This window comes from Callorhinchus milii, unplaced genomic scaffold, assembly GCF_018977255.1.
Source record: "Callorhinchus milii isolate IMCB2004 unplaced genomic scaffold, IMCB_Cmil_1.0 Scaffold10, whole genome shotgun sequence".
Taxonomy (NCBI): Eukaryota; Metazoa; Chordata; class Chondrichthyes; order Chimaeriformes; family Callorhinchidae; genus Callorhinchus; species Callorhinchus milii.
The window spans coordinates 585,906-610,699 of NW_024704751.1; the positions used below are offsets into that span (position 1 = coordinate 585,906).

A 24,794-nucleotide genomic window follows, 5' to 3' on the forward strand; every position below is an offset into this window, starting at 1 on the left:
TCAATCCTCCCGCCAGCCACGGCGTGCGCAGCGCACAAAAAGCGTGTGTGTGGTCTTCGCTGATTCGTCAGACACCGCCGTGTGGCGGTGGGACGCGCTGATTGGTCGAGATGCGCGATCACTCAATCAATCAATCAAATGCTGGGCGGGTCACGTCACGGGCTGGCCGGTCTGCACATGCGCAAGCGGAAGGCGGGAGTGGTTGTGACAGTTGGCGGCCTCTCAGCCGAGATCCCGAGGCAGGTGAGCGGGGCGCCTCGGGCCTGCACTGTTGCTAGGCAACGGGCTGAGGGCCTACCCTCTGTAGGCATCGAACTCTGTGGCGGTCTCTGGTCCGGTTCTTGAGCCAAGAGGGGCCGCTGCTGATGACAGCACAGCCCGGCTCATCGGCAGGACTTGGAGGGACCGACCAGTCACTGGGGGCAGGGAATCCTTCCCCTCAGCTCCTGTTAACCCCGCAGCCAAAGCCCTAAAGGGTTAGGTGGTCCCTAGCTGGCCAAACCGCGCTTTCAATGGCAAGCTATGTGTGTTTAGCAGGTTAGCCTCCAGCAGTTACCCCAACGCACGCTCTGGGCTCCCCCCATGTCTTGGCTGTTGCCAACCAGCGCCTAATACTTTCCAGAATTAGGTAAAACCTGTTGCATCCGTCCGGGGAGAGAAATAGAGACACGGGAAAATTCCCATCGTTTACTGAACTAATCCAAATTTACCCCCAAATATCCTACTCCAATTTTATTCAGCGTTTTGATCTATTTGTAATTCTTTTTTAAACAGATTTTAAAAATCCAATTGAGTTAAAGATGGAGGACATCCTGATGATGTATGAGACTCAGTTTTTTGGGTTCTCGCCACAAACCTGTGTCCTTCGGGTGCAATGTGCCATCCAGGACTCTCTCCTCGATGTGATGCTGGTGGCCGAACAAGTTGTTATCAGGAAGCTGGATGAGCTGCCAGACTGCGGCATCACACCGTCAAGTGTCCGCGCCTGCACCAAAACTTTCCTGCAGGTGATCAAGAGCCGTTTTGATGTTACCTTTGAAAAGCTGGAGCGCGGTCTCCTGCAGCACATTCTGAAAATTCCTGCAAACGTTCTGCTCCCAGAAGACAAAGTTCATGAACAGTACCCTGAGGAACAGTATAGTGAGCTACAAGAAGAGATCGCTCAACTCCAGCAGTGCTACAAGGCAGAGCTCAGCGGCAAACAGGCCCTTCTGGACGAGCAGGAAGAGCAGAAGATGGTAGAGCTTAAATTGGAACAGAGGATTCATTGGTTTGACGGACTGAAGAATATGTGGAAGGATAACATGATCCGTGACGTGCATGAGAGCCTGATCTTCATCGAGCAGTCGGTCCAAAAGGTCCCGGATGCTCTGAAGAAAATCATAGCTCAGTGCGAAGGTGAGCTGAGCAAGTCGCAGGCTGTGGCTACCAGCAAACAAGAAGATGAGTGTGAGACCAAACGAAAACGGTTAAAGATCGAATGATTGGAGACTGAGCATTGCAGTAAGTAGGTTTAGAGAATGGACTTTTCACTTCTGGAATCTGAGTTGAACTAAGATCCAAAGCTGGCGAGGGTTCCCTCACAGAATTGTGCTTGAAACTAGCTCGGCCAATCTCTATCACATTTCTTGTTGATTGCGAGACCTCAGCGCAGACCCACTCGACATCTGCTACAAGATTGATATGCTCTTCGGGGTGGGATGAAATGGAAATTATGGCACTGGTGAAGTAATGAGGTGCTCCCTTGGTGTACATGCAGGTAGCAGAGAAGCATCACTTACCAATACGACGGCTTGACACTGGATGTTCCATTTCCTGACACTGACATCCTTTACTGTGATGAGCAAAACAACAGAAATCCCACCACAACCGAGATTGTTTTACTACCTGTTGGTTAGCGAGAGTTACTGCTGCACAACATTTGGTGCTGATAGAGACCAATGTGTTTTCCTTACTTCTCTCGCTACGAAAGGCCCAGCACACATGCCAATATTCCAAATAAGCTTTTATTTTTTCACTCAGAATTTATAATCTAGCATTTGTAAAACAATCCTCAAAAAATGTTTGCTTTAATGCATTTTGTTTTTTACAGGCCCGTGTTCATATGAAAGCTGTTTGTGTGTGTGTGTTTATAGGATGGAACAATTATTAAAAAAAATGGTAAAATCCCATGTTGACTATTTCATTTGTCAGGCTGTCATCATAGGCAGCTGGTGGTTTGTGTGTCTCCTGCCTCAATACTCCATTTCCACACAACCAATATTCTATTTCACTGGCGGGGCAGATGTGTGGCGATGTATCTGTATAATGAGCATGTGCAGTGTAGGTGACTCAGGGGAGGGGGTGTCTGATTGATTGGCTCAGCACTATAAGGGCTGCAGGGAAGAATCACTGAGTTGGCTTCTAGTTCAGAGCTGTCAGTGGAGAACATCTGCCTTTTCGTACACAGTTTGATGCATGTCTCGGGAGAAAATAAATATAGAGCGCTTTTACGTTTGATTTCCACTGTTCCGCAGGTCCTGACCAAATGTTTCCTCCAGATGTTACCTTGAATTCTGTACTTTGCCTGTGTCTCCTTTGATTAAAATACCATCACATGTTAGCACCACAATGATCTACTTCCACCACAGCAGAACATTTTATGTTCCTGTAACACACTGCTTTGTGCTTTTTTACTACAAAAGCTGGTATAAAAGTGAATACACTGTGACATAAATCACAACGTGGGGTTTTCATGGGCTGAATATTTCCCTCTTTATGGGTAGAATTCCCTTGAAGGCAACCTGGGTCAGTCAGCACATTGAGGTGTGGCAGGATTGTAATGGCTGAAGTTCTTTTGGGAAGGAAGCTTCGTTGGGGAGCCCTATAAATTGAAAAGAAGCAGGGAAACGATGAGAACAAGGTGGTCAATTAAATGGCAGGAAAAGGCCAAGTTCAGTTAATGGGTCATTATCACCAGGGAGAGCTAATCCCTGCTGTACACACTCCCCACACCTGGCCTCAATCTCTAATTACAATTTACAGGAGAGCAGTTTATGGAATGTTTTGAAGAGAGGGTTAGCATTTAGACAATGAAGATGTCAATAATCAGGTGATGATTGTCATCTCCCGGTCTATGCTCTTCTGTTTTAGGGGCTAAACACAAGACGGTAGCAGCCACTTAGATAACAAAGCAAGCCTACATGCACTCCAGAAAACAGTACAAATTGGCAGTAGAGCCAGTCCTAATATCAATGCATGTATACTGTGCACAGTAGGCTGGTAACACCGCACATGCACTGGGTCAGAAAGATACCTACTCACTGGATGATTAAAGAATATGCAGAGTGAGCGGGAAATTGTGTGACTCGTGGAGAAATACTCCCCATGCACTCACATACCACTAAGTTATAGACGGCTGGGCTGATTGTTTCTGTGCGAAACTTTCTACCATCCTAGAGTGAGAAATTATAAAATCTGGGGGAGGCCAAACCATAGAAACATTACTGCATTGCCTTCTCACTCCACCTAAACCCTCACTCTCTGGCTAATGATGTACAAGAACTGCATGTTCAACACACACTGGGAAAGGCCTCTCCCTCGCTCAGGTGATGATTGACATCTCCTCCCGGTCTCTGCTCTCTGACAGGGAGCTAAGCACCGCTCCCAGGTACTGACGGAATTCCGTGCGCACTTCCTCTGGATCATCCTCCAGGTCAGAGTGGATCAGGTTGAGTTTGCTCAGCTGCTGGGCTGAGGAGAAAATGTAAAGTTGTTATTAATAAAAACATTGCGATGTGACATCACATTCCAAGACATGCATGCTTCAAACAGGCTCTGGTCACCTCGGTAACCAGATCAGCATCAAAGGATTCCTCAAGGAACCTGCTGGCAGGGCGATGGGGAGACAGCGGGGCAGTTGGATTGATTTGGATAGTTCTTTTCAAAGAGCCGGCACAGACATGATGGGCTGAATGGTCTCCTTCTGTGCTCCTTCCAGTGCTTTGGGACGTCCTCCTGACGTGAAAGGTGCTGAACAAATCTAATTTTGTTGTTGTTGTATAATTCTATGATTCTATGATCTCTAACTGGGTTGTAAACAGGCTCCTCGCCAAGCGAGATTGCAGTAACATAAACGTGTTCCCTGTAAACTTACACAAACTAGGTTGCCCCTTGTCCGCCCCCGAACCCGGCTTGTGATGGGCGACGAGCAGGCACTGGGAGTCCTGTAACCTCTGCTGGTGTACAAAGGAGGAATAGAAGGTCTCAATCTCCCTCAGGTGACTGGGAAGATCAGCATTGAACACAATAACCACCCCGTTGGAATCCTTCATTAAAGCTGGCCAGCAGGTCTCAAACCTTCAGAGAGCAAGAGAGATTGAGAAAGAGTCTGTAATGATTATACTGACAGCAAAACTCATCTCATTAACCACAGTCTGTACAAACCATGATGAACATACAGCCACAGGTCATTAAAAAAATGCAGTTCGACATCCAGCTGAAATGTTCTTGATTAAATATTCATCAAAGTGATATGTGGGTCAGTTCTGGAGGGAGAGAGGGAGGAGCAGTGAGCAGACAGACAGACACCGGTTAATTGACTGACTAGTTTTCTTACTTCTGATCGCCAGAGCAGTCCCACAGCTCCACTTCACATCCAACACTTTTTCCATTCGCACTCACATTCGGGCACTCGAACTCCAGGATCCTAGAAAACAATCCCTTCCAATTAAAGTTAACATTACAACCCTACTGGGTCATTCCCCATATATATATATATGGCTCTGTATAAATGTATTGTATTGTATCATGTAAAATACACTGGCTCCAAGGTGACATGCCTGGCATCGAAATCGAGCTGGCCCTCTGTGGTGATCTCCAGTATAGTTACTGAGCCAGACGGGTCTGCAGTATTCCAGGGCACTGCTGATGACAGCACAGTCAACCTTGCTTATCGGCAGGACCTGGAAGGGCAGACCAGTCACTGGGGGCAGGAAATCTTCCCACGTAGCTTCTGTTAACCGTGCAGGCTAAATCCCTAACGGGTAGGGTGGTCCTAACTGGACAAGCAACAGGAAAGCTTGCCTGACATCAGTATCAATGGCAAGCTATGCATTTTTAGCTGGTTAGAGAAATACACCAGAAACAAAAGCATATGTAGAATTGTCCCAGCTGGATAGAAACAGAGACGTGAAACATTGAAACATACGCTAGCAGCTGCCAAAACCACAGCAAAATATTAATCCTGTAGGAATGTGCCTTTAAACAAGGACTTAACCCCTCACTTACCGCACACCCTGAGTTGGGCTGTAATCGCCACCTATGGATTCAGTCGTGTCAGACAGAAAATTGGACAGAACGGTTTTTCCACTCTGTGGATAATAAACAAGGGAACATGAATAACAGACTGCTGTCCCCGCACAGAAACAGGCCACTCACCCCAGGCAGCCTGTTCTACTTCACCGTGAATCCTGTGAAGCGCTTTGAGATGTGGAAGGCGCCTTATGAATATTATATAGGGATAATATTCCTGATTCTCATCTATCACTCACCTCTCTGGGCCCCACCAGCAATACTCGCACTTTGAACATCTGTACAGCCTAATATGTTTATAATCTATACAGTCTGAGCTTCCTATAGCATAATGCACATTCTGTAGGTAATATGTAGTGTCTACAGTATAATACAAATAATGTCTATAACAATGTATACAGTGTTTGTTATATAGTGTGCACAGTGTCTATCTAATGTATAGGATGTCTATATAGTGTGTGTAGTGTATATAGTGTGTATAGTATGTGGTGTGTGTGTATATTGTGTATAATGTATAATTTGTGTGTATACGGTGTATGGGCTGTGTATATAATGTATAGAATGTGTACAGTGTATAATGTACGATGTATGGTATGTAATGTACAGTTAGGGTTAGGGTTAAGTACTAAGTGTACAATGTATGGTATATAATGTACAGTGTATGGTATATAGTGTAAAGTGTACGGTATATAGTGTATAATGTAAAGTGTATAGTGTACAGTGTACGGTGTATAATGTACAGTATACGGTGTACACTGTATATAGCGTACGGTGTACAGTGAATATAGTGTACAGTGTATATAGTGTGTAGTATACGGTGTACAGTGTATATAGTGTACAGTGTATATAGTGTACGGTGTACAGTGTATGTAGTGTACGGTGTACAGTGTATATGGTGTACGGTGTACAGTCTATACAGTGTACAGTGTATATGGTGTACGGTGTACAGTGTATATGGTGTACAGTGTATATGGTGTACGGTGTACAGTGTGTGTAGTGTACGGTGTACAGTGTATATGGTGTACAGTGTGTGTAGTGTACGGTGTACAGTGTGTGTAGTGTACGGTGTACAGTGTATACAGTGTACAGTGTATATGGTGTACAGTGTATATGGTGTACGGTGTACAGTGTATATGGTGTACAGTGTGTGTAGTGTACGGTGTACAGTGTGTGTAGTGTACGGTGTACAGTGTATACAGTGTACAGTGTATATGGTGTACAGTGTATATGGTGTACGGTGTACAGTGTGTGTAGTGTACGGTGTACAGTGTGTGTAGTGTACGGTGTACAGTGTGTGTAGTGTACGGTGTATAGCGCTCGGGGCCGAGTCGCTGTTTCCCTGGTAACCGGGCCCTGGGCTCTGGGTAAACGCAACGCCGTTCCGCGCGCCGCACTTTCCGCTCACCCTCGGAGTAAAGGCAGCGCTCGGCCAGCGCCCGCACATTCGCCACATTCTGCCCTGGGACTGAGGGAGGGGGTACCCGCTGTTCCCCCCCACCCCCTCCCCCTCCCCCCCTGAGGTGAGGTGCTGGACTGACTGACTGTCCGCAGGTTTACTGTCCCCCCCCCCCGCCTGCCCGGAGGCCAGGGTGTGCGGTCCCTGTCGGGTGTTCAGGGTTAGGGTTAAATCCAAGGGGTGTAATATCCCAACAGGACTTGTCCGCGGTCCCGGACAGTGTCCAGAGTGACTGAGAGCGCTCAGCGCTCAGGAGTGACACATTACACAGTGTCACACATTCTCTGCTGCTTTCCAGCTTCTCGGTATGAAACACGACACACACACACACACACACAGGGAAGCCATGTAACACACACACCAGTGCATGTTACACGTCACCTGTGAGCCCGGACAGCGAACTGCATTCATCTTTCACACAACCAACAAAACCGCCACAGGATCGATAAGGCCCACCTGACCAGGTACAGGTGACCGGTCATTAGTTTACCGTCACATCTGAAAGACCACACCTCCAAAAATACAGCCCCCCCACCCCTCACCCCCCACCCCTCACCCCCCCTCACCCCCCCCCCACCCCTCACCCCCCCCCCTCACCCCCCCCAGCACTGCACTGGAGCGGCAGCCTGGACTGTCAGCTCAAAGCCCCTGAGTTGGGGGTATTTCCAATTGTAAAAGAATAGTGAAAATGCAGCTGTGAACAGTTTGTGTGTGAAGTAGACTTTGTCAGCTCCAATCAGATGTTTTACCGGGGATTGTAAAACAAAGAGTTTTGCTCAGGAACACATTCCTCTGATTGTTTTCACATGTGAAGTGAATCCCCAAAGCTCAGGTAACCAGCCTCAGCATAGAGTGCAAAGTCAACCCCCCCCCACCCCCACACCCCCCCCACACCCCCACACACACACACACACACAGAGGCTCACAATCAGGGAAGGGGTGAAATCACAAGGAGATTCTCAGGTTTAAAGTGCAAAAAAATGAACTTTTTTAGTATTCATTTCTGAAAGGTTCCAGTTTTTTCTTAACACAATAAAAATATTACTGCAAATGGCAACCACCAAGAAAGTTGACAAATCAGTTTAAAATCCGCAAATAAAAAAATCTGTTTTTCTTTGTAAACCAGAAACGGCAAGAGATCTGTTCTCTCGTTTCGCGAGGAAATGAGACGATGGACTGAGTTACCGGGAGACAGGAGAGTGGAGCAGAGCCAGAGAACTGGTTTTGATTAAAGAGTGTTATATCAAATGTATGGATTATTATTATACTATACAACGAACATAAGAGCATAAGAATTTGCTGGCAAACGCAGACCAAGGTCCATCCAGTTCGCCCTCCACCATCCCGGCCTTTGCATTGGCACGTCATGTCCCAAAATATACACCGCATCCCGAGATATTATCTCCTAACGGACACCTAATCTAATTTATTCTCGCAAGAATTGACACTTTCTGCTTCCACCGTCTCTCCCTGTTCCATACCCTGTTTGCTGCGCGCTCGCTGAACCAGCAAATTAATTCGAAGATTTCTTACGTGAACTGTACATAAGAAAAAAATTTGCTTTCTTACATTGGCCCAGTGTCTGGTCTGATCAGAGCTCAATGTGGCTAATGATTTGAAAGCTGCAGTCAGTCTCTGCCTCTTGCAGAGGCAGAGACTGACTGCAGCTTTCAAATCATTAGCCACATTGCAAACTGAGGCCAAATAATTGCTGTATGAATTCTGTGTCCTCCTCTCACTCTCCTTGTCTGTCTTTGCAAAGCACTGAAATGTGAAGCCAAGCGAGAACTTTTCTTCTTTTTTTTATCAACTCGAATAACCTTTCTTGTGAGACACGAGAACCCCTGACTTTTTTCCCCCCGCAGGGAAAGAGAGAGAAGAGAGAGAGAGAGAGAGTCCGGTGCTGATAGGGTTAAGGTCAGAGCTGAGCTGCGCTTCCATCGGGGGAGAGTTTAAAACACAGTCTCAGAGGGTAGAGAGAGGAGAGTAGGAGAGAGAGAAGAAAGGAAGAGGAGGGGAAGAGGGAGAGAGAGAGAGAGGGGTAGAGGGGAAACGAACAGAAGAGAGAGAGAGAGGGAAGAGGGAAGAAAGAGGATAGGAGGAAGGAGAGAGAGAAAGAGAGGAGAGGAACAAGGAGCGATGTCCATCTGCAGCGTGTAGCAGGCGGTGGGAGGCAGAGCGCCTGGTCCCCGGTGACTGCTCGGGCTGCGGCTAGGGGGCTGTGGGCAGGGGGCTGTGGGCAGGGGGCTGTGGGCAGGGGGCTGTGGGCAGGGGGCTGTGGGCTGTGGGCAGGGGGCTGTGGGCAGGGGCAGGGGGCTGTGGGCAGGGGCAGGGGGCTGTGGGCAGGGGCAGGGGGCTGTGGGCTGTGGGCAGGGGGCTGTGGGCAGGGGGCTGTGGGCAGGGGGCTGTGGGCAGGGGCAGGGGGCTGTGGGCAGGGGGCTGTGGGCAGGGGCAGGGGGCTGTGGGCAGGGGGTTGTGGGCAGGGGCAGGGCGGGGGCTGTGGGCAGGGGCAGGGGGTTGTGGGTAGGGGCAGGGGGCTGTGGGCAGGGGGCTGTGGGCAGGGGCTGTGGGCAGGGGCAGGGCGGGGGCTGTGGGCAGGGGCAGGGGCAGGGGGCTGTGGGCAGGGGCTGTGGGCAGGGGCAGGGGGCTGTGGGCAGGGGGTTGTGGGCAGGGGCAGGGGGCAGGGGCAGGGCGGGGGGCTGTGGGCAGGGGCAGGGGCAGGGCGGGAGGATGGCGGTGCTGCTGCTGGTGCTGTGTCTGGGGCAGGCGCTGGGCTCCGGCTTCCCACAGACGCTCACAGTCGCCTCTCTGCAGCACAGGACGGGATCCTCCGCCAACACTCGTCGGTAAGTTACATGTTTCGCTCTCCACACACAGGGCTCAGCCACGTGGGTCTCTCTCTCTCTCTCTCAGCTGCTGTTTATCCCTTTAATTCATTGATATAAACCTTCCCTGTGGGGGATGTGGGTGGGGGTGAGGGTGGGGGATGTGGGGGTGAGGGTGGGGTTGAGGGTGGGGGATGTGGGGGTGGGGGGGTGAGGGTGGGGGGTGTGGGGGTGAGGGTGGGGGGTGTATGTCGGTGGGGGTGAGGGTGGGGGGTGTGGGGGTGAGGGTGTGTGGGGGTGTGGGGGTGAGGGTGGGGGGTGTGGGGGTGAGGGTGTGGGGGTGAGGGTGGGGGGTGAGGGTGGGGGGTGTGGGGTGAGGGTGGGGGGTGTGGGGGTGAGGGTGAGGGTGGGGGGTGAGGGTGGGGGGTGTGGGGTGAGGGTGGGGGGTGGGGTGAGGGTGGGGGGTGAGGGTGAGGGTGGGGGTGAGGGTGGGCACTGACATTGACACTAAGAGGCAAAAGACTGCAGATGCTGTAAATCTGAAATGGAAACAGTAGTGGTGGGAACACTCAGGAGGTGAGTGACTTTCAGTCACTGTCCTCTCTCCATCGCTGCTGCCTGACCTGCTGAGGGTTCCCAGTCACTTCTGTGTCCATTTCGGTCACTGGCAGTGGCTGATGGACTCCTCAAGCAGTCAGCAGGAGGCGCTGGGGACCCCCCACCATTGGGGACCCCCCACCATTGGGGACCCCCCACACACACTCCGCTCACTCACTGATTCTAATCCTTACATTTGGTCTTTCAGTCCCCAGTAAATGGGGATCTCTGGTTGGGTTACTCGCTCTTTAACTTAACTGGAGGAAACTGAGAGGGTGAGGGAGAAGAGTGAGGGGGAGTGTGAGAGAGGGAGAGAGAGAGAGAGAGAAAAGGGAGATAGTGTGTGTGTGTGAGAAAGAGAGAGAGAGGATAATAATAATAATAATCCTCGCATTTGATATAGCGCTTTTCACGTTGGGAGGACGTCCCAAAGCGCTTCACAGAACACACTGTAAAGTGAATTGACCGTATATTTGTGGGCGAAGGATGAGGGAGAAGAGTGTGTGAGAGAGGGAGAGTGTGTGTGAGAGAGGGAGACAGAGTGTGAGAGAGAAATAAAAAGAGGGTGAGTGAGGGAGAGACAGTGGGAGAGAGGGAGAGAAAGTGTGAGAAAGAGTGTGAGAGAGAAGGAAAGAGAGAAAAAAGGGAGACAGTGTGTGTGGGAGAGTATGTGAGAGAGAAAAAAAAAGAGGATGAGAAAGAGAGAGTGTGAGGGAGAGACAGTGGGAGAGAAAGTGTGAGAAAGATTGTGAGAGAGAGAGGGAGAGAGAAAAAAGGGAGTGTGTGTGGGAGTGTGTGAGAGAGTGTGTGGGTGAGAGAGAAAAGGGAGATAGTGTGTGAGAGAGTGTGAAAGACAGACACAGAAAGATGGAGAGTGGTTGTTACTTTGGGGTTTCCATGTCCTTTTCCAGTCCCCTGCACTTCCCCATTTACCCACCAAGTGGCGGTAGTGAGTGCGTTCCCTCCCCTACTCTCACCCTCAGACCCGTTTACATTCACCTCAAAAAATTTACCCCAAATGAAACCCCGAAATAACAAAACACAATTAGTAATGTAATGTTGTCGAGGTTTGGCTTTTCTTCCCCGGATAATGGACTTATTTCACTGTCAGCCTGACTCGGGCGATCGTGCTCTCACCTCCTCTTTGCCCGCGCCTTAGGCCATCCTCCCTGCCCTCCAGTCCTCTTGATCCCAACACCCAGCTTGGGTCCAAATCCCTGAATGTCCAGCGCCTTGGGACGTCCTCCCGACGTGAAGGGCACTGTGTAAATGTCTTTGGGGCAGACAGTTGTGGACTCATTGGTTGAGGTGAAAAATGCCACACGTGATAGTTATCACCGGGAACACAAGAGGAGAGGCAGTGACGGGACCTGGGTTTACTGTCTGTAATCGCAGTGATGTCCCAGGAGACGGGGATGTGGGGTTTATTGTCTCAGAGCTGAGCTGCCGCCTGTGTCTCTCCCTCTTCCTCCACCCCACCCCCACACAGGAACTGGTGCCAATATCCCGTCTCCAAGACTGTGACCTGCCAAGTGCAGAATGGATCAGAGACCCTGGTCCAGAGGGTTTACCAGAGCTGCTACTGGCCCGGTCATTGCAGCAGCCTCGTCAGGTACCAGCCACCCTCTCTATAACAGCCACACACCCTGTCACCAACAGCCACACACACCCTGTCACCAACAGCCACACACACCCTGTCACCAACAGCCACACACACCCTGTCACCAACAGCCACACACACCCTGTACCAACAGCCACACACACCCTGTACCAACAGCCACACACACCCTGTACCAACAGCCACACACACCCTGTACCAACAGCCACACACACCCTGTACCAACAGCCACACACACCCTGTTACCAACAGCCACACACACCCTGTACCAACAGCCACACACACCCTGTACCAACAGCCACACACACCCTGTCACCAACAGCCACACATCCTGTCACCAACAGCAGCACTGTCATCAACAGACTGACAAGAAGGAGTCTTGGGGTGGGGGTGGAGTGTGTAGGGGTGGAGGTGTATGGGGGTTTGGTGGGGATGTGGGGGTAATGTGGTGGGAGGTAATTCCAGGTGCTTGGATTTCTGAATGAAGAAATGTTATAAGATTGGGTTTTGTGAGTGTGGGGGGAGGGCGCGATGGCAATGGTCTGGGACTGATGGACCCTCTTGTGTCAGTTACAGGACCATCGTCAGGCCCACCTTCAGCCTTTCCTACAGGAACATTACGGCGCTGGAGTGGAGGTGCTGCCCCGGCTTCACTGGGACCAGCTGTGAGGACGGTGAGAGTACGAGCAAGACTCTGTCTGTCTGTGTCTGTTTGTCTGTCTGGCTGGCGGTGTGTGAAGCTGGGAGCTGATTGCAGCCAGGTTATGGCTTTGGGAAGTGGGAATGCGGATGGACTGGGTGATTTGATGCTCGTGTAAATTTCTGTGCCTCCACCTCAGTGCTGGGGACATGGCGGAGTCCAAAGATCAGAGACAGTGAGAGAGGCACTAGCTGGTGTAGGTCGGGTGTAGCTGGGGACTGGATGATGTGTAGGTAGCGTGTTGCTGGGTGGGGAGCAGCCACTGTGCCCTGGGGCCGGAGTTATTCTCACTGTGTCAGCATCGACCTGATCCTCTCAACCTCAGGCACGTCGCTGTCACTCCTGCTCACTCACATCTGGTGTTAATCCCCATAACTGGGAAAAAATCAACGTCAGCAATTCATTACTGTGCTCTGCCAGTCCCAGGCTCACAGCTCCTCACTAAAGTGGGGTCCTGTAGTTCAGTGGTTAGAGCACTCGCCTCGCAAGCGAGAGACCTGGGTTTGATTCCTGGCAGGGGCGAAACGTTGAGCAAGTTTCCTTACTCCACACGCCTCTGTTTATCGAGCAGTAAGTAGGAACCCGGTTGTTAGTTGATTGGATCACTTTTCCGGTGGTAACAATTCCTTTTAAAACATAATAATAATCATTAATTGGTCATTCAATCCACGACATTGTGGCGCGCTGCTGTGTTCAATTGGCTGCCATGTTTCACCCACAAATATACAGTCAATTCGGTTTACAGGGTATTATGTAAATCGCTTTGAGACATCGCGAAGACCTAATTAGGCCATATATCAAATGCAACAATTATTGTTATTATATTATTATCTCTTGGGAATGAATGAATGCTGGGGTTTGTTTTGGGGGGGAGGGGTAGAAGAGGAGGGGAGGTGAGAATGTCATACAGACACATGCATAGGACACTGGCAGATTACCCCCTGCAGTGAGATGAATGAGATTGGTGGGTGGTGGGTGGGGTGGTGGATAGGGGGTACTGACTGCCTGCCTCATCACAACATAGTTCCTCGTATTGGTTGGTGGTGGAGACAGGGCACAGGCGTGGCCTCGGTTTATCATCTCACCTGAAGGAGTCCTATAGTGTACTGGCTAGAGCACTTGTCGCCCATGCGATTCCCAGGCGGCTGAAACCTTAGGCAAGTTTCCTTACTCCTAGCTCCCGTCAGACACCTCTGCTTACATGGCAGTAAGTAGGAACCTGGTTGTTAGTCGACTGGTGGATCGCTTTCGATTGGGTAATAATCCCCCCCCAAAAATTAATAATTTGGCCACTCAATCCACGACTGTTTGTGGGACGCTGTTGTATGCAATTGGCTGTTGTGTTTCGCCCACAAAATATAGTCAATCCACTCTTTCTGTGAAGCGCTTTAGGACGTCTCAACGACGTAATAAGTCAAGTGCAAGGATTATTATTGTTATCGACAGTGTCTCTGACACTGCGCTAGTCTAGACTGTGAGCTCAAAGTCCTGCTCGGACACTTGAACCCGGAGCTGGGAGTGCGAGTGGCTGGGCCAGGCCACTCCATTACAAATGGACGAAACGTTGGGCTGAACAGCCTTCCAAATTCCTTTTTGGAATTGCTTGTTCGCTCGCTCTGTCTGTCTGTCTGTCTGCCTCTCGCTCTCTCTCTCTCTGCCTGCCTGTCTCTCTGTCTCCCTGTCTGTCTCTCTGTCTGCCTGCCTGCCTGCCTGTCTCTCTGTCTGTCTGTCTCTCTGTCTCCCTGTCTGTCTCTCTGTCTGCCTGCCTGCCGTCTGTCTCTCTGTCTGTCTGTCTGTCTCTCTGTCTCCCTGTCTGTCTCTCTGCCTGCCTGCCTGTCTCTCTGCCTGTCTCTCTGCCTGCCTGTCTCTCGCTCTCTCTGCCTGCCTGTCTCTCTGCCTGCCTGCCTGCCTGCCTGTCTCTCTGTCTGTCTGTCTCTCTGTCTCCCTGTCTGTCTCTCTGCCTGCCTGCCTGCCTGTCTGCCTGTCTGACTATCTGTCTCTGTCTGTCTGTCTGTACCCCCAATTGTCGGTTGCAGTGACTGTGCTGAGCTCTATGTGGCGGAGCTCTGTGGAGATCACCAAGAAGAACATTGCAAAGTGTTTTCTTTAGGTTATCAGATTTCGTCTTGAATTGTTACTTATTAGCAGAGAGAGGTAAGAGCATTCCTTCCCCACATTCCCTTCCTCCTGCTGTAATACCTTCCATCTGTTGGGTCCCCAGCACACAGAGGCTCAACTTCCCTTGCAACAGGCCGAGTCTGAGCCCCGTCAGATGCTCTGAACCCAAACATTCACCAAGATTCAGTCCAGCCTTGTACCCTCTGTCGTTGGCAGCGCTGACTGAGGGAATTCTCCTCTGTGACAGGACAGGGGAATGTACCTGCAGTATCTGGCTGCTGCTACTGGGCGGCGCTATAATATGTCCTACAATAGTCAGTCACTATACACTGGTTTAATTTTCTGGCAAACACACAGTTACTACACTTCAGAGCAATTCCCTGGGAAGGTAATTTGACGTCTCATTCTCATTCGCTTCCTACAACATGGCCGTCTCCCCCCAGCACTGAAGCGTCAGTCTAGACTGAGCTTAAAGTTCCCCCAACCCTCCGCTTGAACCCACAATCTCCTGACTCCGAGCCGAGAGTGCAAGTGACTGAACAGAGGCGAGCAGCGGGGCAGTCTGTGTGGGGAGGCAGTGTGTGGGGGGTTCTGGGGTGTGTGGCGGGGGTGCAGTGTGGGGTGCAGGGCACGCGGGGGTGCATAGCGCGTGGGGGTGCAGGGCGCACGGGAGGGGCTGGGTGTATGGGGGGAGCAGCGTGTGGGGGGCAGCATATAGGGGGGCATTGGGAGGCAGGACAGCCATTGAAAATATTCAGGTAACACTGTCTCTGCCTGTTTAGTGTGTGTGTTATTTTAGACTCCACAAACAATGATGTGATGCTCTGCGGCTGCTTTCATCCTCCATCATTCCCCACATCTGTTTCTGCTTAAAATATCTCATAAATATCTCTCGCTGGTGTCAGCTTGTCCGTCGCTAATAACGAGACGGCCTGTATCACATCCCGACATCTGAAAGCTCGTTCTGTTTTGTAAGTGAGATGGCAGTGAGGTCCCTGGGGGCGAAGAGCCAGTTTATTTGAGGGATTGTCGGCCAGGACACCAGACAAGAGAGAGAGAAACTCCCTGCTCTTTTCCAATCGCGTCACCGAATCTTTAATGTTCATGTGAACTGGCTCAGATTAGCATTCCCACCTGAAGCACCTCCGATGATGACCCCCCCCCCACCCCCACCACTCCTCCTCCCAATGGCTTCAGCGCGAGAAGGCGCTTCAAACAATGTGACAGCCCTCGAAACTCCCAGTCTATGTGTGCTGACACTGCTGCATCAAGACTCTGTGTTCAGCTAGCGAGTGATTATGTTGTAAATAGTGAAGGAAATGCTGAGGGATTGTAAGATTTTATCGAGTTAAATTGAATTTCAGATAATTAGTGAATGCCACTGATCATCGCGGAAAATCTCCAACAGACTGTAACCTGTTACATATTTCTCAATCTTTGGAGTGCCTGGAATCCTGTAACGTACGTGTGTGTCTGTGTGTATCTGTATGCGTGTGTGTGCATGTGTGTGTCTGTGTGTGTGTATCTGTATGCATGTGTGTGTATCTGTGTGTGTGTGGTCTGTGTGTGTGCGCATCTGTGTTTGGTTGTGTGTGTGTATGTATCTGTCGTCTGTCTGTGTATCTGTTTGTGTGTATGTGCTTGTGTATCTCTGTGTGTATCTGTGTGTGTGTGTATCTGTGTGTGTTTGTGAGCATGTGTATATCTGTGCATTTGAGCTACTAAATCTTGATAGAAGACAGCTCAGGGAGCCCTTAGAGAAGTGTTTTTTTAATGAGATTTTAAACGTAAACCCAGATCAACACTCACGGACTGACTGTGACAGCAGATCAAGAGGACATGGGGTTAGAGGTGTAAAGGGGCAATTTCAGGACAGACACCAGGAAGGTTTTCATTACGCAGATCAGAGGGGAATTAAGAACTGGAACAGGGTTGCCAGGAAGTGTGAGAATTGTTTACTAAACAATTTGATACAGTGATAGGGGGACCGTCTAGAGGGATAAGATCAAATGTGCCGAAGGGTATGTGTAGGGTTAAAGGTGGGGGCTCTGTGCAGCTGTAGTGGGGGGTGTGATGGCTGAAGGTATCTGACAATCTCACCACTTGAGATGCTTATCTCGTCACGGCTCCCAGAGCCAGAGCAGAGTCTGTCTGAGGCTCGGGGTGGGGGGGGTGGGGGTGAGGGGTGATATGGGGGTGCTTACACTGCGATTGGAGGGGGGAGGTGGCAGCGAGGAGAGAGCTCGTCACCAGTTTGGGATGGAGAACCACAGAATGTGGTTGTTCTCACACTCTCTTCCTGTTCAATTAACTAATTTTACAACCTTTAAAAGTCATTAAAGGTGCTCTTTTGCTCTTCAGTAGTCCTGTCTCTCTATTTCTCTCTTTCTTTCTTTCTCGCTGTCCTTCTCACACTCCCTCTTCTCCCTCTCTTAACCTGAGGTCCTGTTCATAAAGTTTCTCTCTCTTCCCCCACCCAATGTCCCGGGTGAAAAATCCCCCAGATAAATCGCTCAGCTCCTTCACTGCCAGCTCTGTGCAAAATAGCTCCTAGGTTAACTTTTAAAATAATATAATAATAATAATCCTTGCATTTATCACATCTTTAAGACGTCCTCCCGACGTGAAAGGCGCAATACAAATGTGATCTTGTTGTTGTTATTGTCTCAAAGCGCTTCATAGAATATACTGTTAAATGAATTGACCGTATATTTGTGGGCGAAACGTGGCAGCCAATTGCCCACAGCAGTGTCCCACAAACAGTCGTGGGTTGAAGTGACCAAATTATTATTATTATGTTTTTGAAGGAATTATTACCCCCAGAAAAGCGATCCACTAATCGGCTAACAGCCGGGTTAAAAGCAATAACTGTGTTTAACAGCAGTGACTGGGAGAGTCTGTGATGTTACAGGCGCTGTACAAACAGAGGGGAGTGGAGCCCAGTGAGGATGGGGGCCGGAGGGTGGGTGGGGGGGGGTGGGTGGTAATAGACTACACAACAGCTTCGAGGGAGCCTAAAGTATGGAGCGTAGACTAAACACTGGCTCTGAGCTGATGGGATCTCTGCTAAGATAACTGAAGGTTTGGCCATGCAGTGCTGAGATCTTTTACTGTTATAACAATAACCCTCACATTCCACACAGCACCTTGTCGCGACTCGAAGAGCTTCACATGATGCACTGTAAAGTGTAGTGACTGTGTTTTGTATCTGCTCAGGTAGCCTTCCCCTCTCCCGGTTTTCCTGCTTCCTAATCGGATCCTTCACTGGCTGTGCAGGGGCACAGATTTCCTGGTGGATTTTCCTAGAAATCCCCAGTCACTGGACCTGCCTGGGGAACGCTGCGAGACGAGCCCGGGGCTGCGTTCGTCGCTGTTTTTTACTCACTCACAGTCAATCAGACAGAGAGAGTCCCATGTGCCATTCCATTTCCTTGTGGCCGCAATTACCCAGCAAAACGTTCCCAGATGGGACAGATTATCCTGAGTTCAGGAATTACAAACATCCAGTGTAATTAACTCCTAAACTAGTATGCCCCACCTGGGACTTGTGCAACTGAGAGACAAGTCTAGAAGCAGAGAAAGTCAGAGAGAAAGAGAGCGAGAATCCGATATCTCTCCTGGGCTATGAGCAGCGACACTGACCCCCGGCATCAACACGTCTCTCAGGGAAGCACAAGGATTCCTATAGGGTCACCAAAACGTTGTGATACCATTACAATATCTGTTAAGTCTTAAAGAAATGATCCGTTATTCTATACCTGTCAATCCGGCTCAGCTTTTCCAGGGATAACAATTCCTTCAAGAAAGATAATAAAAATAATTTGATCTAATAATAATTCTAAAGGATAGAGGGATTAAGGGATATGGGGATATGACGGGTAAATGGAATTAGGTTAGAAGATCAGCCATGATCTTATTAAATGGCGGGGCAGGCTCAAGGGGCCGAATGGCCTACTCCTGCTCCTATGTCTTATGGTCATATGATCACTCAGTCTACGACTGTGTGCGGGACGCTGCTGTGCGCAATTGGCTATCACATGTTGCCCAGAAAACATACAGTCAATTCACTTCACACTATATCCTGTGAAGCGCTTTGAGACGACTCGAAGATGTGATAAGACGCTGTATCAAATGCAAGGATTATTATTATTATTATGCAGAGTTACTAGACTGGACATTAACTGTCTGTGAAGTGCTTGAGACCTCCTGTCGGAATAAAATGATAAAGTGCGATGGTGGATTCTTGAGGGTGGAGGACAATTCCTCCTCAAGTCTGTAACTCTAGGGCTTTCTCTCGGGGTATGGGGTTGGGTTTATGACGTGATATAAATATGATATTAATATATGTAATGTCTTCTCTTCAGAATGCATGAACTGCTCAGCATTTGCTCAGCTCCACCAGAGAGTCCACACTCTGGAGTCAAAGGTAAAGACAACCCGGCTTTAATAAGTCATCGTATCCCCCCTCAATCTGTTCGTTCTGAGAAATGTCACTTAAAGTAAATGTTAGCAGTTACTTTTCCATTAGTGACCATGAGCTTAAGATGGTGGCTGGGGGGGTGGTGATCATCGGGTGGATCCTGCGGAGTGGTGGTTCCTGGGTGGGGGGGTGGTCAATGGAGGTGTGGTGGGGTCACTGGGGTGGTCGCTCGCATTGGAGGTTTGAGACAGCTCATAAAGAGTAGGTTTGAGACTGTGAAAGTCAGTGTCACATCATCATGTTTCGCCCACAAATATACAGTCAATTCACTTTACAGTATATTCTGTGAAGCGCTTTGGGACGTTTAGAAGATGTGATAAGGCACTGTATCAAATGCAAACCTCCAGTGTGGGTGGATCCTGGGAGATAGGCTGATGGACAGTTAGTGGGATTTCCAGGAGAGAGCGGCTTGTCACACTGTACACTGTGGTACTAACACTACACTGTGACGCTGTAACACTGACACTGACACTGTACACTGTGACACTGTACACTGACACTGTGAGACTGACACTGTGACACTGTACACTGTGACACTGACACTGTACACTGTGACACTACAATAACACTGATACTATACACTGTAACACTGTGACACTGTAACACTGAGAGACTGACATTGTACACTGTGACACTGACACTGTGACACTGACACTGACTTTGTGACACTGACACTTTGACACTGAATCTGACACTGTGACACTGTTCCTCTGTTGTTGATGAAAGCTGATGCTGCTGGAGGGGGGCTGGTCAGCTACAGGCAATGAGACGTCAGACACAGGAACACAGAGACCCCCAGGGCCGAGAGGTGAGTTCTGGGCTGACCACTGAATGGCGAGTGTGTGCGTGTGGGTGTGTTAGTGTGTGCACAACTGCGCCCGTGGATATATTTATGGAGAACCTCTAACCCATGACCTTACCTGGATTCACTCACTCTTGTCTCTGGGTTGGGAGGTTGTGGCTTCATCCCCACATCGGAGACTCTGAGCTTACAGGCCAGGCTGACGCTCCAGCGCTGGGGGGGGGTGGGGGGAGCGACACATTGTCTGAGAGTCTGTTCTGGACATGTCCATCATGACAGGACAGGCAGACAAGCACCCACACATGCGCACACAGACAGAGGCTCTAAGGGACAGCTGATATTACCCTATGATCTTTATAACAGGGCCGCCCGGAGAGAAAGGAGAGCCAGGGCAAGCAGGTAAATCTCCAATACTGATCAATGCGTAACAATCCTGATCAATAATGCCGTGTGAAACACTCTAATCTGGATCAATAATGCCTTTTTGTAGCACTCTAATCCAGATCAATAATGCCTTTGTAGCACTCTTATCCAGATCAATAATGCTGTTTGTAACACTCTAATCCAGATCAGTAATACTATGTATAACACTCTGGTCTGGATCAATAACACCATGTGTAACACTAATCCGGATCAATAACACTGTGTGTAACACTAATCAGGATCAATAATGTGTGTGTAACACTCTAATCCGGATCTGGTTCCCGCCTCTTCAGGGCTGCCTGGCATTCCCGGGCCTATGGGATTACCCGGAAAACCAGGCCCGTCCGGCCCTCCAGGAAAACCGGGAGAAACCGGGGAGGCAGGATTGCCTGGGCAGCCAGGTACTGCACTGCAGGGTCTCCTTCTCTCACATTCTGTTTTTATGCTCGCTCGCTCGCTCTCTCTCGCTCTCTCTCTCTCTCTCTCTCACATGCGCTCTCTCTCTCTCACATTCTCTCTCTCACATGCTCTCTCTCTCTGTCTCTCTCTCTCTCTCTCACATGCTCTCTCTCTCTCACATGCTCTCTCTCTCTCACATGCTCTCTCTCTCTCACGTGCTCTCTCTCTCTCTGTCTCTCTCACGTGCTCTCTCTCTCACACATGCTCTCTCTCTCCCTCTCACATGCTCTCTTTCACGTGCTCTCTCTCCGTCTCTCTCACATGCTCTCTCTCTCTCTCACACATGCTCTCTCTCTCCCTCTCACATGCTCTCTTTCACGTGCTCTCTCTCCGTCTCTCTCACATGCTCTCTCTCTCTCTCTCTCTCACACATGCTCTTTCTCTCCCTCTCACATGCTCTCTCTCTCACGTGCTCTCTCCCTCTCTCTCTCTGTCTCTCACATTCTCTCCCACGTTTGCCCTCATGTTCTATCTCGCACACTTTCACTGTCTCTCATTCACACTCTCTGTCCTCTCTCTCTCTCTCTCTCTCTCACTGAGGGAGCGGTGCTCTAGACACTGAGGTGTTTCCCACTAATTGTGACTGACGTTCCCTATTAGGTGCTGTGGGACCTGCGGGACGGCCGGGATTCCCCGGAGAGACAGGCCTCCCGGGTCAGCGAGGCCTCCCTGGAGGGAGGAGTCCGAGCCCGGACACGCGGGACTGTGAGTCCAGCTTCCTTCCTCCTCTTCCTGCCCTGTAACCACCTATTCTGAGGTTGTCTGGGATGAGTCTCTCATCTGGAACTTTATCAAAGGCTTTGTGGATGTTTGTCATGGCTTCCCCCCCTGTCAGGGCACCATCTCACCCCGCAGTGTGGACCGGTGGCTGTCACTCAGTCAGGAGAGCCTCTGCTTTGCCTCCAATGATCGATCTGTTCCTCCTGACGTAATCAAATATAATTTGTTGTTGTTGTTGGTCAGCTTTCACAACAGCAGACAACAGCAGGATTCCTGTCAATGAGCGGTGCTCCCTCACTCTCTTCCTCTGTCCCTCCCTCACCCCTCCCTCTCTCCCTCTCTCTCTTGCTCACTCCCTGACCCTGACCCTGACCTGGATGTATGTGCCTTGATCCCACTTTCTCTGTCTCTGGGGTCGGGGGGGTGGGGGGGGGGGTGGGGGCGGCTCGGGATCTGTTGTTATTAATATGCGTTTTTTCTCAGATGAAGATGCAGTGATCTCGTTGGCTTCCAGCCCCCCCGGCCCAGCGGGACCCCCCAGGACACCTGGCTCTACAGGTAACAGTTCTCAGCTCTGGGTTCCCGGCTCAGTAACGCTGTGCGTGGGTTGGGACGGTGCTGAGGTCAGGCCGGGGTCACGTACCGGATAAATAACTGAGTGGGAACAAACCCTGAAAATCATAACATTATTTGCTTTTCTGTATGAATTTAGGTCCCCCCGGGCCCCCCGGCCCCCCAGGACCCCCCGGCTCCCAGGGATTCCCCGGCCCCCCTGGACCTGCGGTGAGTCAGCAGCCAGTTGTTAGCAGCTGAGGGTGTGGTTGGAGTTGGGGTGTGGCTGGGCTGGGGTTGGGGTGTGGTTGGGGTTGGGGTGTGGTTGGGGTTGGGGTGTGGTTGGGGTTGGGGTGTGGCTGGGCTGGGGTTGGGGTGTGGTTGGGGTTGGGGTGTGGTTGGGGTTGGGGTGTGGTTGGGGTTGGGGTGTGGTTGGGGTTGGAGTGTGGTTGGGGTTGGGGTGTGGTTGGGGTTGGGGTCGGGGTGTGGTTGGGCTATGGGTGGGGATTGCTGTGAGCGAGTCTTGGACAGACACCAGGAGGCTTCTTTCTACAGAGGCAGAAGGTGATTGCTGACACCCTGACGCTGATCACACCGCTCACACCAGATGTATTAAAGCTCTCGGTGCAGTTGCAGTAGTTACTGTGCTGACCACACAGACACAGCCTCATCACTGACATTTTTATTTCCTCCACAGGCGGAACCTGGAAAGAAAGGTGACCCTGACGATAAAGGATCAGAGGTCAGACTCCGGGGAGCGAGCACCAGCACAGACATGATGGGGAGAGAGAGAGAGAGCAGGGAATGGGGTTAGGGTAGAGAGCTCCAGTGGGGGAGCGAGCCCCAGCACAGACACGATGGGGAGAGAGCAGGGAATGGGGTTAGGGTAGAGAGCTCCAGTGGGGGAGCGAGCCCCAGCACAGACATGATGGGGAGAGAGCAGGGAATGGGGTTAGGGTAGAGAGCTCCAGTGGGGGAGCGAGCCCCAGCACAGACACCATGGGGAGAGAGCAGGGAATGGGGTTAGGGTAGAGAGCTCCAGTGGGGAGCGAGCCCCAGCACAGACACCATGGGGAGAGAGCAGGGAATGGGGTTAGAGAGGAGAGGGGCTGAGATAACATGGGGTGACTCTCCTTCATGTTGGTTTCTCCTCCACAGGGAGAAGCTGTTCAGCAGCTTCGCGAGGCCTTGAAGATCTTGGCTGAGAGAGTCTTAATCTTAGAGCATATGATTGGCATCCACGGTGAGTGGGCGAGGGGGGGAGGGAGAGGTTTGGGGGAGAGCGGGGGAGAGATTGAGGGGGAATGAAGCAGCCCATAAGATTCACAGCTTTACCTCCTGTTGCTGTTGTAGACACCACGTTATCCCTGGAGCCCGGTTCTGGGGGGGGAACATTACCTTCGGCCGTTAAAGTCAAGCGGGAAGGAGGGCAGCGACATCACCTCCTGTCCACTCTGCTGTCCGGCCAAGACCACAGAGAGCCCGGTCGGCCCCGTGTGCCAGTCTGACTGGGGCTCCCGTCTGAACACGCGCTACAGCAACTCTCAACTGCCATCCTGCAGTTTGTATCTTGTATGTTCTGAAGCCTTACACACAAGTTTAATACCTGTTCTGTCATGTCTGTCTGGTGTGTTTGTTGTACATTTAATATCTATTTACATTTAGATGTAGTTTTTGCACCAGATTCAATTCCTTTTTTTTTATCAATATAATTTTGTCCTGATTTCCTGGGGGTCATTTAAACTTGAATTATTATTATTATTGAATGGTGCACTGACTCGCTGGATTCCGGGCAGTGACAGGTGAGTCTCTTTCTCTCTCCACATTGTTAGGTGTCTAAACCACAGTATAATTTGATGCCGGTGTCATGGCAGGGGCCATGTGTCAAAGGTCTCAGTTTGATACTCTTCTGATACTGGAGTCCTGTTGCTCAGTGGTTTGTTAGTGCGCTCACCTCGCAAGCGAGAGGACCCAGGTTTGATTCCCTGACAGGGTGAAATGAAATGTTGGGCAAGTTTCCTTACTCCACACACCTCTGTGTAGTTAGCAGTGAGTAGGAACCTGGTTGTTCGTCAATTGGTGGATCGATTTTCCGTAAGTAATAATCCTTTCAAAGTAAATAACAATAATTTGGTCACTAAATCCATGAGAGTATGTGAGACTCTGTTGTGCATTTGGCTGCCACTTTTTGCCCCCAAAATATACAACCGATCCACTTTACAGTATATTCTATGAAGCGCTTTGAGACGTCTCAAAGATGCGATAAGTCGCAATATCAAATGCAAGGAATATTATTGTCCTATTTGATACTACCTATTGTCCTATTTGATAATAATATTATTATTATTACCAGGTTAATGCTAATAGTATAAGGATATCATTTACTATTTTGTATCAAACTGAGACTTTGATACAAAATAGTGAGGAGTTTTGTTCTATAATAATAATAATAATCCTCGCATTTGATATAGCGCTTTTCACGTCGGGAGGACGTCCCAAAGCGCTTCACAGAATATACTGTAAAGTGAATTGACTGTATATTTGTGGGCGAACGCGGCAGCCGATTGCGCACAGCAATGTCCCACAAACAGTCGTAGATTGAAAAGGACCAATTTATTATTGTTTTTGGTTTTGGAGGGATTATTATTAGGCTCTGTGTGGAGTAAGGAAACTTGCCCAAGGTTTCGCCCTCTGCCTGGAATTGAACTCAGGTCTCTCAATTGCAAAGTGAGTGCTCTAACCACTGAGCTAC

The 24,794-nt window shown here is 50.1% G+C and overlaps 3 protein-coding genes across 4 annotated transcripts; 2 read left to right on the forward strand and 1 right to left on the reverse strand.

Moving 5' to 3' along the window:
* The first annotated feature begins 162 nt into the window (after positions 1-162).
* Positions 163-2,028, forward strand: mis12 (MIS12 kinetochore complex component). Of its 2 annotated transcripts, none has more exons than XM_007908439.2 (2): positions 163-243; positions 775-2,028. In XM_007908439.2, exon 2 carries the CDS (start codon positions 801-803, stop codon positions 1,482-1,484), a length of 684 nt encoding a protein of 227 aa, XP_007906630.1. In that variant the 5' UTR covers positions 163-243; positions 775-800; the 3' UTR covers positions 1,485-2,028. The 2 variants fall into 2 exon arrangements, with proteins under 2 accessions (XP_007906630.1, XP_007906632.1); XM_007908441.2 differs by having other exon boundaries at positions 163-239.
* ift22 (intraflagellar transport 22 homolog (Chlamydomonas)) lies at positions 1,989-5,715 on the reverse strand. The gene is made up of 5 exons (XM_007908442.2): positions 5,532-5,715; positions 5,269-5,351; positions 4,598-4,687; positions 4,136-4,338; positions 1,989-3,732 (listed from the first exon to the last, which is right to left on the reverse strand). Exons 1-5 carry the CDS (start codon positions 5,568-5,570, stop codon positions 3,584-3,586), a joined length of 564 nt encoding a protein of 187 aa, XP_007906633.1. The 5' UTR covers positions 5,571-5,715; the 3' UTR covers positions 1,989-3,583.
* A 3,750-nt stretch (positions 5,716-9,465) lies between these two features.
* On the forward strand, positions 9,466-24,002 carry LOC103188457 (collagen alpha-1(XXVI) chain). The gene is made up of 13 exons (XM_042338548.1): positions 9,466-9,594; positions 11,660-11,782; positions 12,359-12,462; positions 18,971-19,032; positions 19,813-19,894; positions 20,252-20,287; positions 20,605-20,712; positions 21,371-21,475; positions 21,974-22,113; positions 22,203-22,273; positions 22,661-22,784; positions 23,201-23,285; positions 23,396-24,002. Exons 1-13 carry the CDS (start codon positions 9,479-9,481, stop codon positions 23,548-23,550), a joined length of 1,311 nt encoding a protein of 436 aa, XP_042194482.1. The 5' UTR covers positions 9,466-9,478; the 3' UTR covers positions 23,551-24,002.
* The last annotated feature ends 792 nt before the right edge of the window (positions 24,003-24,794 follow it).

Excerpts from the sequence above, each read along its gene's own strand:
- mis12 (XM_007908439.2), top strand. The coding sequence starts at position 801 with ATGGAGGACATCCTGATGATGTATGAGACTCAGTTTTTTGGGTTCTCG.
- ift22 (XM_007908442.2), bottom strand. The coding sequence starts at position 5,570 with ATGTTCAAAGTGCGAGTATTGCTGGTGGGGCCCAGAGAG. Across the intron at positions 5,352-5,531 it reads TGCTGGTGGGGCCCAGAGAG|AGTGGAAAAACCGTTCTGTC; the intron begins GTGAGTGATAGA and ends TATTATCCACAG. Across the intron at positions 4,339-4,597 it reads GACTGCTCTGGCGATCAGAA|GTTTGAGACCTGCTGGCCAG; the intron begins GTAAGAAAACTA and ends TGCTCTCTGAAG.
- LOC103188457 (XM_042338548.1), top strand. The coding sequence starts at position 9,479 with ATGGCGGTGCTGCTGCTGGTGCTGTGTCTGGGGCAGGCGCTGGGCTCC. Across the intron at positions 12,463-18,970 it reads TGGGACCAGCTGTGAGGACG|AATGCATGAACTGCTCAGCA; the intron begins GTGAGAGTACGA and ends TCTTCTCTTCAG. Across the intron at positions 22,274-22,660 it reads CCGGCCCCCCTGGACCTGCG|CTCTCGGTGCAGTTGCAGTA; the intron begins GTGAGTCAGCAG and ends GATGTATTAAAG.